The sequence below is a fragment of the Nerophis ophidion genome, linkage group LG17, assembly GCF_033978795.1.
Source record: "Nerophis ophidion isolate RoL-2023_Sa linkage group LG17, RoL_Noph_v1.0, whole genome shotgun sequence".
In the NCBI taxonomy this organism is placed as follows: domain Eukaryota; kingdom Metazoa; phylum Chordata; class Actinopteri; order Syngnathiformes; family Syngnathidae; genus Nerophis; species Nerophis ophidion.
In genome coordinates this window covers 13,746,024-13,760,418 of record NC_084627.1, presented here as the reverse complement: position 1 = coordinate 13,760,418, position 14,395 = coordinate 13,746,024, and the positions used below count along the sequence as shown (strand labels likewise).

General features: G+C 41.8%; 1 protein-coding gene across 2 annotated transcripts in view; it reads left to right on the top strand.

Annotated features, from left to right (window-relative positions):
- LOC133536118 (mediator of RNA polymerase II transcription subunit 13-like) overlaps nt 1-14,395 on the top strand; it is a 330,745-nt gene that overhangs the window by 99,631 nt on the left and 216,719 nt on the right. For both annotated transcript variants that reach the window (XM_061876329.1, XM_061876328.1), the window contains exon 2: nt 7,701-7,938. In XM_061876329.1, the coding sequence (XP_061732313.1) occupies nt 7,701-7,938 (238 nt within the window). The remainder of the gene's footprint in view (nt 1-7,700; nt 7,939-14,395) is intronic.

Sequence of the window (14,395 nt, the reverse complement as noted above, 5' to 3'; positions counted from 1 at the left end):
TGACTTTGCATTCTTTATTGTTCTGACTCAAAAGGAGTCAGAAAAAGCCAAAGACAAATCAAAACCGGCGTAGAGTCAGTTGTTTGACACTAGGTGAACTTTTATGCAGCATTAAAAGCATGTATTTTGGTACAAACCCTGGCTTGTATGACTTTTTTTTGACATTAGAATGCATTGGAATGCAATCCAGAGTTCTGTATAGCAACAACAAGCTAAGTGGCTCTCTGTGACAATTCACCGCTAAAAATAGTTGGTCTGCGTCAGCACTTATAATAACAATATCAACGGTTCAAATTCAGGTCAGGAAATGTAAATGGAGTATTGTTGGCGCTTTTTGGATGGTTATTTATCGGGTTTTTTGGCGGAATAGAGGACCTTCCCTTGACTCTGTTGTAAGCAAACTTTTATCTATGTTTATTTACAAGTTAGAGATGCATTTTTTTTTTTTAAATCCATTCGTTGTTATGAACGATAGGCAAAATAAAAATAAAAAGTGCAGTTCCCCTTTAAGACCAGCATCATGACATAACATAAGGTAACATAACTAGAGATGTCCGATAATATGGGACTGCCGATATTATCGGCTGATAAATGCTTTAAAATATATCGGAAATTATCGGTTTCAAAAAGTAAAATTTATGACTTTGTAAAACGCCGCTGCGTACACGGACGTTGGGAGAAGTGCAGAGCGCCAACAAACCTTAAAGGCACTGCCTTTGCGTGCCGACCTAATTTACATAATATATACGGCTTTTCAACTACACAAGTGAATGCAGGGCATACTTCCACTTCAATCCACTTTATTTATATAGCACATTTAAACAACAAAATGTTTCCAAAGTGCTGCACAAAAATATTAAAAACAACATTCAAATACTATCCTGAGCTCCACCAATGACTGAATGAAAACAAAAAATAAATATAAATAATAATAAATGACTACATATAAAACCAATACAAAAACAATATAAAATAAATATGATTAAAAACGAGTTTAAGGGTGAAACCAATTAAAACCGTAAATAGAAATCATAATTTTAAAACACAGAGGGCAACAGAGGACCATACAACTCACATAGTGTTAAAAGCCAGAGAATAAAAATGGGTCTTAGGACGAGAATTAAAACTCTCCACTGTGGGAGCAGTTCGAAAATGGAGGGGCAGAGTGTTCCAGAGCTTAGGGCCGACCACAGAGAAGGCCCTGTGTCCCCTACTTTTAAGTCTGGTCTTGGGCACCACGAGCTGGAGCTGGCTCTCGGACCTCAGAGCGCGCGCAGGATTGTAAGTTTGGATGAGGTCTGAGATATAATGAGGTACCAGTCCATGTACAGCTTTAAAAACAAAGAGCAAGGTTTGGTCAACAGCCATACAGGTCTCACTGAGGGTGGCCGTTTAAACAACTTTAACACTGTTACAAATATGCACCACACTGTGAACCCACACCAAACACATTTTAGGAGAACATCCGCACCGTAACACAACATAAACACAACAGAACAAATACCCAGAACACCTTGCAGCACTAACTCTTCCGGGACGCTACAATATACACTCCCCGCTACCCAGAATCCACCCCTCCCCCACCCCCAATATCGGGATATCGGCCAAAAAAGCCATTATCGGACATCTCTAAACATAACATAACATAACATAACATAACATACCATACAGTACTTGATTTGTCTGGCTCAGTCTGCAATCCAGAGTTATGTGTCTTCCCCCTGTAGTCTGAGAAGAGTGTTAGTCTGAAATGGAGACACACACACACACACACAATTAAAATGTAATATGGGAAATTATCGGTTTCAAAATGATCGGTATCTGTTTCAAGAAGTAAAATTCATGACTTTTTAAAACGCCGCTGCGTACACGGACGTAGGGAGAAGTACAGAGCGCCAACAAACCTTAAAGGCACTGCCTTTGCATGCCGGCCCAATTTACATAATATCTACGGCTTTTCACACACACAAATGAATGCAGGGCATACTTGGTCAACAGCCATACAGGTCACACCGAGGGTGGCCGTTTAAGCAACTTTAACACTGTTACAAATATGCACCACACTGTGAACCCACACCAAACAAGAATGACAAACACATTTCGGGAGAACATCCGCACCGTAACACGACATAAACACAACAGAACAAATACCCAGAACCCCTTGCAGCAATAACCCCCACGCCCCCAAACCCTGCTCACCTCAAACCTCCTCATGCTCTCTTTGGGAGAGCATGTCCCAAACTCCAAGCTGTTGTTTTGAGGCATGTGACTTCAATAATAAATAAGCCAGTGCCATGTTGGCATTTTATTTCCATAACTTGAGTTGATTTACTTTGGGAAACCTTTTTACATTGTTTAATGCATCCAGCGGGGCATCACAACAAAATTAGACGTAATAATGTGTTAATTCCACGACTGTACATATCGGTATCGGTTGGTATCGGTAATTAAGAGTTGGACAATATCGGGATATCGGCAAAAAAAGCCATTGTCGGACATCTCTAAACATAACATAACATAACATACCATACAGTACCTGATTTGTCTGGCTCAGTCTGCAATCCAGAGTTATGTGTCTTCCCCTTGTAGTCTAAGAGTGTTAGTCTGAAATGGAGACACACACACACACACACATAACAAACACACACACATAACAAACACACACACATACACACACCCAATTAAAATGTAATATGGGAAATTATCGGTTTCAAAATGATCGGTATCTGTTTCAAGAAGTAAAATTCATGACTTTTTAAAACGCCGCTGCGTACACGGACGTAGGGAGAAGTACAGAGCACCAACAAACCTTAAAGGCACTGCCTTTGCATGCCGGCCCAATTTACATAATATCTACGGCTTTTCACACACACAAATGAATGCAGGGCATACTTGGTCAACAACCATACAGGTCACACAGAGGGTGGCCGTTTAAGCAACTTTAACACTGTTACAAATATGCACCACACTGTGAACCCTAGCCAAACAAGAATGACAAACACATTTCGGGAGAACATCCGCACCGTAACACAACATAAACACAACAGAACAAATACCCAGAACCCCTTGCAGCACTAACCCCCACACCCCCAAACCCTGCTCACCTCAAACCTCCTCATGCTCTCTTTGGGAGAGCATGTCCCAAACTCCAAGCTGTTGTTTTGAGGCAGGTGACTTCAATAATAAATAAGCCAGTGCCATGTTGGCATTTTATTTCCATAACTTGAGTTGATTTACTTTGGAAAACCATGTTACATTGTTTAATGCATCCAGCAGGGCATCACAACAAAATTAGGCGTAATAATGTGTTAATTTCACGACTGTATATCGATAATTAAGAGTTGGACAATATCGGGGTATCGGCAAAAAAAGCCATTATCGGACATCTCTAAACATAACATAACATACCTGATTTATCTGGCTGAGTCTGCAATCCAGAGTTATGTGTCTTCCCTTGTAGTCTGAGAAGAGTGTTAGTCTGAAATGGACACACACACACACACACACACACACACACACACACACACACACAGCTGGCACTCACGGCTACATTTTCTACGGCGACGTGCTCAAGGCTGCATGTTTAAACCCACAACGTTGCTGGGTGTGACCATGAAAAAAAATAAAACGTTGACCTTTTCCGCTACTACGACATCCGCTTATGTCGTCCGTCATTCCTGGGACGAGCTGCATCTTGCTTGTGTCGCCGTCCGCTCCGCTGAGCTCTATTGTTCATTTTTCGAAACCCCTTTTAATACAGGAAGATGTTCGAAGCGCGTAGCCATGTGAACAGGAAGTCTGCAAGCATAATTGGATGGCTTGTGTGCGGTTATTGATCGCATTTAGATCAATCAATCAATCAATGTTTATTTATATAGCCCCAAATCACAAATGTCTCAAAGGACTGCACAAATCATTACGACTACAACATCCTCGGAAGAACCCACAAAAGGGCAAGGAAAACTCACACCCAGTGGGCAGGGAGAATTCACATTCAGTGGGACGCCAGCGACAATGCTGACTATGAGAAACCTTGGAGAGGACCTCAGATGTGGGCAACCCCCCCTTTCACATGAAAGATGTTTTCTTTCATGTGAAACACAAGCGGCGTAAAGCTTCACTGCACTCACGTTATTGATTCATGCTTAGCGGTCGCGTTAGATCGCGCCGTGTGTGGAAATATAGACACACAAGCAGGGCGCAGACCTCGGGTCAAGAGGGCAATCTTAGGCCGCGTTCATGTCCGGGTTATTAAAGGCCTACGGAAAGATAGGTCTTTAATGTCATTGCAACAAGTACAACGAAACTTTGTTTTCAGCACAAACCTGTTCAAGATTAGACAAACAAACAGTGTACAGGGTTACAGAACAAGAACTCTGATGGGTCGCCATAAGGCGCCCCGTAAAATATGGGAAAAAGGTAAAAGCTGGGGAAGGATGAGTAAAAAAAATACAATCCAGACTGGGCTCCTAAGGGGGCCCAGTTCGGAGTGGGAAAAAACCTCCATAGCAAAGCGCACATACATATTACAACATACATCTCGAGATATCTAGCAACAGAGGGAAGGTAGTTCAAGGTCATGGCGGTAGGTTGCAGCTCTCAGGCGCTGACCAACCATTCATCACCCCTACAGGATTTGCGTCGAGGGCGTTTAATTGGGGGACCGGGGGGTGTATGTGTGGCGTATATTTTTTTGGATGTGTGTGTGTGTGTGTATAAGCCCATAGTGTGTCTCTGTTCCGCATCCTTGATGTATTTTCCGTCGCTAGTCCAAAGTTCACAACAGGTGTGTGTACATGAGAGACAAAAAAGGGAGTTTGTTGTGTCTTCCTACAGTGATCTTCGGGAGAGTCTCGAAGCCAGGGAAACAATCCAAGTTAAAATGATTTGAATGCGAGTGAAAATAAAATTTGCTTTTCACTCTAAAATTTTCTATGACTGGTCCTCAAAAACTGCGGGGTAGACAGTCCGATGTAATCCACAGTTCTTCCCGCATCCTCCAATCATTTGTGGCCGCTTTGGGGTACTGCCTGGCAACTTCCAATTTGTCGACAAACCAGAGCAACGCTTGCTCCAATCAGCAGATGTCCTGTTGTCATAATTCCGAATAGGTAGATATCTTCATGTCGCGGCACTCCTCCTTCTCACAAGAGTCCGTCGTGTGTCCAGCAACAACCGCTTCGTCACGACAGCAGGTTCCCCCAAACCCAAGATCTTGTTAATTTTGTTGAGGCCAGTTAAATAGTTCCAATGTTTAGATTTGGAGAGCAGGGCAAAAAGAGGCAACAAGAAAGTTAAGACAAGACAAAACAAAGAAGCAAGCAGAAGAGATAAGGGAGAGGAAAGGGGAGCGTCCACCCTCTCAAATGAGATGTTGTTATTTAAACGGAGATAGCAGGTCGGTTCTGTGTCATACTTGATCATTTTGCGATATTGCCATATTTTTGCTGAAAGGATTTAGTAGAGAACATCCACGATAAAGTTCGCAACCTTTGGTGCTGATAAAAAAGCCTCGCCTTTACCGGAAGTAGCAGACGATGTGCGCGTGACGTCACGGGTTGTAGGGCTCCTCACATTGTTGACAATCATGGCCACCAGCAGCGAGAGCGATTCGGACCGAGGCAGCGACGGTTTCCCCATTAATTTGAGCGAGGATGAAAGTTTCGTGGATGATGATATTGATAGCGAAAGACAAAAAAAATAAAAATAAAATAAAATCAAATAAAAAGCGACGGCTCCGGGCGGCGGCAGTGTGAGCGTTTCAGATGTAATTAGACACATTTACTAAGATCATTCTAGAGGATCCCTTATCTGCTTATTGTTTTGATAGTGTTTTAGTGAGATTGTAGAGACATACCTCGAGGTCGGATGGCTGCGGTGAACACGCAGTGTCTCAGAGAGAAGCCGAAGAGTCAAGCTCACAGCTGCCTTTTTTGACAGCTAATGCATTAGGACTCATAATCCACTGATGTCTCCGGTAAGATATATATCACAATTTTCCCATCCAAAAACGTGCTGGTTGACGTAGAGAAACATGTTCGCTTGACTGCTCTGTGTTGAAAACAAAGAAACACCGGCTGTGTCTCGGTGCTAAAGACAGCTGCAATACATCGCTTTCCACCAACAGCATTGTTCTTTATAGTCTCCATTATTAATTGAACAAATTGCAAAAGATTCAGCAACACAAATGTCCAAATTACTGTGTAATTATGCGATGAAAAGAGACGTAAGTGGTGCTGAGTTAATATTTCCTGACAGTCCGTGACGTCACGTGATGTTTTCAACAAGAAACTCGCGGGAATTTTAAAATTGCAATTTAGTTAAAGGGGAACATTATCACAATTTCAAAAGGGTTAAAACAATAAAAAATCAGTTCCCAGTGGCTTGTTTTATTTTTCGAAGTTTTTTTCAAAATTTTACACCTCCCGGAATATCCCTAAAAAAAAAGCTTTAAAGTTCTTGATTTTCGTTATTTGCAAAGCCACCGTCCATTTCCCTGTGACGTCATACAGGACTGCCAATACAAACAACATGGCGGTTACCACAGCAAGATATAGCGACATTAGCTCGGATTCAGACTCGGATTTCAGCGGCATAAGCGATTCAACAGATTACGCAAGTATTGAAACAGATGGTCGGAGTGTGGAGGCAGATAGCGAAAACGAAATTGAAGAAGAAACTAAAGCTATTGAGCGAATAGCTATTGACGCTATTCGGCCATAGCGTGGGTGTACCTAATGAAGTGGCCCGTAGCATGGCTGCCTTATTAGCATCGCTGGTAAAATGTGCGGACGAAACGATCAGGACTTTCGCATCTTGTGACACTGGAGCAACTTAAATCCGTCGATTGGTAAGTGTTTGTTTCGCATTAAATGTAGGTATCTAGTTTCAAATGTACATACAGCTAGCATAAATAGCATGTTAGCATCGATTAGCATAGCATGTTAGCATCGATTAGCTGGCAGTCATGCCGTGACCAAATATGTCTGATTAGCACATAAGTCAGCAACATCAACAAAACTCACCTTTGTGATTTCGTTGACTTTATCGTTGCAAATGCATCTGCAGGTTATCCATACATCTCTGTGCCATGTCTGTCTTAGCATCGCCGGTCAAGTGTGAAGACATTCTGGCACATTCAATGGGGGTCTGGCGGCAGATTTCTTGCCAGTGGTGCAACTTGAATCCCTCCCTGTTAGTGTTGTTACACCCTCCGACAACACACCGACGAGGCATGATGTCTCCAAGGTTCCAAAAAATAGTCGAAAAAACGGAAAATAACAGAGCTGAGACCCTGTGTTTTGTAATGTGAAAATGAATATGGCGGGTGTATTACCTCGGTGACGTCACATTCTGACATTATCGCTACAAGACCGAAGAACAGAAAGGCGTTTAATTTGCCAAAATTCACCCATTTAGAGTTCGGAAATCGGTTAAAAAAATATATGGTCTTTTTTCTGCAACATCAAGGTATATATTGACGCTTGCATAGGTTTGGTGATAATGTTCCCCTTTAACTAAACCGGCCATATTGGCATGTGTTGCAATGTTAATATTTCATCATTGATATATAAACTATCAGACTGTGTGGTCGGCAGTAGTGGGTTTCAGTAGGCCTTTAAAAGCGACCCTTTTGAGGCTCCCGCTGACAAACGATCACGATGACGGCGGAACGATTGACCCTTTTTTCTCTCCACCAGGCGGATTTGACCGGCATCAAATGGCGTTGCTACAGTTTCCGCGGCGGCGGCGAGTACGGGCCAGTGATCTCGGCGCCCGCCCAGGACGACCCGGTCCTGCGCAGCTTCATGCGCTGCGTGCAGGCCAACCTGCTGTGCGTGTGGCGCCGCAAGATCAAGCCCGACGCCAAGGAGCTGTGGATCTTCTGGTGGGGGGACGAGCCCAACCTGTCGGATGTCATCCATCACGAGCTGGAAGGTGAGCGTGACGAGGAGGAGGAGGGAAAAGCCATTAATGTGGTGAAGGATGAAGTCGCTGCTTTTTTTTTTTTGCTATTCATCTACAGTGCTGTGCAATATAGTCTGAGGCAGTGTTGTCCCGATAACAATATTTTGCTATCAGTACTAAAATGATTTCGATACTTTTCGGTACTTTTCTAAGTAAAGGCGACCACAAAAAATTGCATTATTGGCTTTATTATAAAGGCCTACTGAAATGAGATTTTCTTTCTTAACTGGGGATAGCAGGTCGGTGAATATGCTTCATTTGATGACCATCGAAATGCTTTGTTTGATAAGCTTAACTTGTACCTGTAAATTTGGAAATTTGCTTACTGAATTATCTTAAGTTGTTTGAACTGCTGGGTTCAAGTTGAACCACTGAATCACTGCATTTCATCTTGAGCTTCGATTGCATCCTGTGTTTGACCGGTTAAAAGCAAGTTGTTTAAAGTTTGAAGCACACGTAAAAGTTTAAAGCTTAAGTTAAAATGGTTTAAGCTTAAGTAAAACATAGCAAATGGTTAAAGTTTGCAAATTTTTGCTGAAAGGATTTAGTAGAGAACATTGACGATAAAGTTTGCAACATTTGGTCGCTAATAAAAAAAGCCTTGCCTCTACCAGAAGTAGCAGACGATGTGCGCTTGACGTCACGGGTTGTAGGGCTCCTCACATCCTCACATTGTTTATAATGTGAGCCTCCAGCGGCAAGAGCTATTCGGACCGAGAAAGTGACAATTACCCCATTAATTTGAGCTAGGATGAAAGATTCTGGATGAGGAAAGTTAGAGTGAAGCACAAAAAAAAAAAGTGACGGCTCCAGGCGGCGGCAGTGGGACCGTTTCAGATGTAATTAGACACATTTACTAGGATAATTCTAGAAGATCCCTTATCTGCTTATTGTTTTAATAGTGTTTTAGTGAGTTTGTAAAATTATACCTGAAAGTTGGATGGCTGCGGTGAATGCCAGTGTCTCTCAGAGAAGCCAATGGAGGAGCCAAGTTCACAGCTGCCTTTTTGAGCTGCAGGAGGAAGTCCCAAAATCCACTGACGTCTCCGGTAAGAGCCGACTTAATATCACAATTTTCCCATCCAAAAACTTGCTGGTTGACGTAGAGAAACATGTTCGCTTGATCGCTCTGTGTTAATGCTTCACGACAAACAAAGAAACACAGACTGTGTTTCGGTGCTAAAGGTAGCTTTCCACCAACAGCATTATTCTTTATAGTCTCCATTATTAATTGAACAAATTGCAAAAGATTCAGCAACACAGATGTCCAAATTAGTGTAATTATGCGATGAAAAGAGACTACTTTTAGCCATAACTGGTGCTGAGCTAATATTTCCTGACAGTCCGTGACGTCACGCACCCGCGTCATCATTCCGCGACGTGTTGCAATGTTAAGATTTCATCATTGATATTTAAACTATCAGACTGCGTGGTCGGTAGTAGTGGGTTTCAGTAGGCCTGTAACCAAAAATCTATATTGCGAGTTTGTCCTTAAATAAAATAGTGAACATACTAGACAACTTGTCTTTTAGTTGTAAGTAAACAAACAAAGGCTCCTGATTTAGCTGCTGACATATGCAGTAACATATTGTCATTTATCATTCTATTTTTTTTTGTCAAAATTATTAAGGACAACTGGTAGAAAATTGATTATTAATCAAATCAAGATTATTTTATTGTCAATTCTTTAACTTGCTAAAGACACATAAGAACTGAAAATTACATTTTCGGCACAGTCCCACTAAGAGCAGACATACGTTACAGGGAGACAAAAATATCAGTCAAAGGCTGGACCTTTGGGAGGGGGTCCAGACCGAGTCCAAGGGAAAAAAACTAATTTGCCATAGCAGACATAAACATATTACATATAATCACAACAACTCGCAACAGAGGGGGTGGGGGGGTCCCCTGGAGGCCGGCCTGCTGCTATAAAGCGCTGTTCAGCCGTCCATCAGCCTGTAAGGGAATTTAAGCGGTGGTGAAGGCGTTGGGTGGTGGTGGGTAGTATGTTTGTATATATGCCCATAGTCTTTGGGTGAAGTACTGTTCATGAGCTCAGGGTCGTTCTGCATGCAATGCAAGCAAATTGTTCATTTACTGTTAATATCTGCTTACTTTCTATTATGACATGTTCTATCTACACTTCCATTAAAGTGTAATAATCACTTATTCTTCGGTTGTTTGATATTTTACATTAGTTTTGGATGATAACACAGATTTAGGCATCAATCCGATACCAAGTCGTTATTGGTCATAGTCAAAGTCCTCATGTGTCCAAGGATGTATTTCCTGAGTTTATAAACATCCATCCATCCATTTCTACCGCTTGTCCCGAGTTGTGATGCCAAAAAATATCGCCGTAATCACAGTAGTATCGACGAGATACGTGCCTGTACTTGGTATCATTATAGTCGATGTTGTCAGAGAGAGTTTGTGATGAACCCCAAGATGCAGAGAAGGAGGCAGCCATTGCGTAAGAAAACATGATTTAATTAAACACTAAAACAAGAATAAACCAAAAGGGTACCAACAAAAGGCGTGCACAAGGCGGATAACAAACTTGGCTCAGAACAAAAACACTTACTGTGACACGACGGAACTATAGCATGATCAGAGTGAACAGAAGTAGACAAAGCTACAAGCGACAAGACAGGTAGTGGTGACACCGACACGACAATAATCCGGCATCTGACTGGAGGACAAAACAGGTTCAAATAGTGACTGGCTGATTGACACCAGGTGTGGCCAGGTGCCAATCAGCCACAGCTGAGGGAACTTAGCACTCAGGGAGACAAACAGGAAACAGAACCAAAATAAGAGTGCTGACAGGAACTAAAGACAGGAAACAAAGACTTATACCAAACTGTCAGGGACAAGCCTTACATATGTGAGGTGTAGATCCATCAATGGCGTTGGTTTACATTTTGATGCCGAAACGTACTTTTATTTGTCGCCATGGAGACAAGGGTTAGTGATTTAGAAGTAGCCACAACACTGGGGCTGGACGTTAGCCGCAAGCTAGCTAGCCATGTCTTAAAGCACCTCTTCCTGAGGGCGTTTCAGTGTTGTAACTAAGTAGTTACGGGATCATACATTGGTCATATTCAAAGTCCTCATGTGTACAGGGACATATTTCTTGAGTTTATAAACATAATATAAATAAGAATTTGTGATGGCAAAAAATATCGACGTAATCATAGTAGTATTGACTAGATACACTCCTGTACTTGATATCATTACAGTGGATGTCAGGTATAGATCCACCGATGGCGTTTGTTTACATTTTGTTGCCGTTGAGCTACGGTGTGTAGTGAAGCATGTGTAGCTATTCCTCACCTTGCAGGGATGATACTTGTAAGAAACATGCTTTATTTGTCGCCATGGAGGCGAGGATTAGTGATTTAGAAGTAGCTACGACACTGCCGACCAGCCATTCTTGCCAAACTTGAGACCTCCGAATTCGGGGTTAGTGGAGGGTTTATATATGTTCAAGTATGAACTTAACCCATAAACTAGGCAGGCACGGAGCTACTTCTCAGCGCGTGTTCATTCCAGCCGACACGTTAATACACTGACACACAACATCAGGATTCCCATTGTGCATTGCATCAAAACTATGGCAAGTAGTAATGGCCAAAAACATAACAGAGACATGGCGACGACGACTAAGAAGCAGAAGTACGTTTGCAAGTTCCAAAATGATTGTGAAAAAAAAAATTTAGTTCATCCAGGACAGCTCGAAGTGGAAGGCAGGGTTTCCCACACATTCATTTATTTGTGGCGGCCCACTACGGAATAATTACGGCCGCCACAAAAATAAAAAATTAAAAAAATAATAAAAAATGTTTTTTCAGCTTTTGACTCGCTTGACCGCTCATAAAAGCAATGGGACTCTGTCTGTGAATGGAGCGTGTAGTTACATATTATATAAATATGTAAATATTATATAAATATGTACATAAAGTGTTGTAATTATATTCCAACTCCGCATTTTTCTTGGTCATCGCCACTGCCGCTGCATCTCCCCCTCTACCCCCCGCCGCCCGATCACACCACCACAAAAAGATGCCCGACCTGTTGGAAACACTGTAAATCAGACTTCTCCATTAAACACGGTGGATGAACGGATATACTCATTCATGAACATATTATTTATATATATATAATATTTTATATAATATTTTTCGGTTCGCAGCCGAGTGTGAAGCGGCCGGAATGAGAATCAGCACCTCCAAATCCGAGTCCATGGTTCTCTCCCGGAAAAGGGTGGAGTGCCATCTCCGGGTTGGGGAGGAGACCCTGCCCCAAGTGGAGGAGTTCAAGTACCTAGGAGTCTTGGTCACGAGTGGGGGAAGAGTGGATCATGAGATCGACAGGCGGATCGGTGCGGCGTCTTCAGTAATGCGGACGTTGTACCGATCCGTTGTGGTGAAGAAGGAGCTGAGCCGGAAGGCAAAGCTCTCAATTTACCGGTCGATCTACGTTCCCATCCTCACCTATGATCATGAGCTTTGGGTCATGACCGAAAGGATAAGATCACGGGTACAAGCGGCCGAATTGAGTTTCCTCCGCTGTGTGGCGGGGCTCTCCCTTAGAGATAGGGTGAGAAGCTCTGTCATCCGGGAGGAACTCAAAGTAAAGCCGCTGCTCCTCCACATCGAGAGGAGCCAGATGAGGTGGTTCGGGCATCTGGTCAGGATGCCACCCGAACGCCTCCCGAGTGAGGTGTTTAGGGCACGTCCAACCGGTAGGAGGCGACGGGGAAGACCCAGGACACGTTGGGAAGACTATGTCTCCCGGCTGGCCTGGGAACGCCTCGGGATCCCCCGGGAAGAGCTAGACAAAGTGGCTGGAGATAGGGAAGTCTGGGCTTCCCTGCTTAGGCTGCTGCCCCCGCGACCCGACCTCGGATAAGCGGAAGAAGATGGGTGAATGGATGGATGGATGGATATAATATTTTAATATTGGTCTCGGGACAACACAAATGGTTGCATGTAACTTATTTTTACACTTAAAACATTGTTGACACACCGCTCAGTTTTATGCTGGGACAGGTCAATTAAACTCACAGAATTTCCAATTGGATAGTAATTATTATCATCAGTTTCTTTTTTAGTTTTTTTTTAATCATTTATCTGTAAATAGAAACAAACCCAAAGGCTGACTTATCTCTGAACAGCTTTTTTTGTGTTGCAATTTGTCTTTTCACAGAACTACAGACAAAATTAAGTGTTTATCAAACAAAACGGTAACACTCTAGTATGGGGAACATATTAATCGATCGATCAATCAAAGTGTATTTATATAGCCCTAAATCACGAGTGTCTCAAACGTCTTCAGAGGAGCAGATTTCAAATGTTTTATCGAAGTTTAAGACAGTGTTTTTTTCTAGAGCAAAATGTCTGAAAAGGTTCAAGTCTAGATGGGGAAAAAAATAGTCAAGCTTTTCTTCTTGTGACTCACACAACACTTAGGACTTACTGATAAACATGCAAGTCAAATATATTGGTAACACTTTAGTATGGGGAACATAGTCACCATTAAGTAGTTGCTTATTAATGTAGCAACGACTTAATTTAGAGTTATTTGGACACTAGGGGAACATTAAAGGGTTAAGGTTACTAATAAGCAATAATTCATAGGTTATTCAGAAAAAGACTCTTAGTTAATGGCTTACTGGTTGTATAATAAGGCCATGCAGTATAATGCATTAATAATTACTTAATAATGACAAATTCAGAGATAATGTTACTAATTTGCATGTTGATAAGCAACTAATTGACTTGTAGTTAATGGCTTACTGGTTGTATAATACAGCCATGCAGAATACGGCATTAATAAGTACCTAATAATGACTATTTAAGAGCCAGTATGTTACTAATTTGCATGTTAGTAAGCAACTAGTTGACTCTTAGTTAATGGCTTACTGGTTGTATAAAAAGGCCATGCAGAATAAGGCATTAATAAGTACTAAATAATGATGAATTAAGAGCCAATATGTTATTATTTTTTATGTTAATAAGAAACTAATTGACTCTTAGTAAATGGCTTACTGGTTTTATAATACGGCCATGCAGAATGAGGCATTAATAAGTACTTCATAATGACTAATTAAGAGCTGATATGTTGCTAATTTGCATGTTAATAAGCAACTAATTGACTCTAAGTTAATGGCTTACTGGTTGTATAATAAGGCCATGCAGAATAAGGCATTAATAAGTACTTAATAATGACTAATTCAGAGATAATATTACCAATTTGCATGTTAACAGGCAACTAATTGACTCTAAGTTAATGACTTACTGGTTGTGTAATAGGTCCATGCAGAATAAGGCAGTGATAAGTACTTAATAATGACTAATTAAGAGCCGATATGTTTCTAATTTGCATGTTTTACAGGCAACTAATTGACTCTAAGTTAATGGCT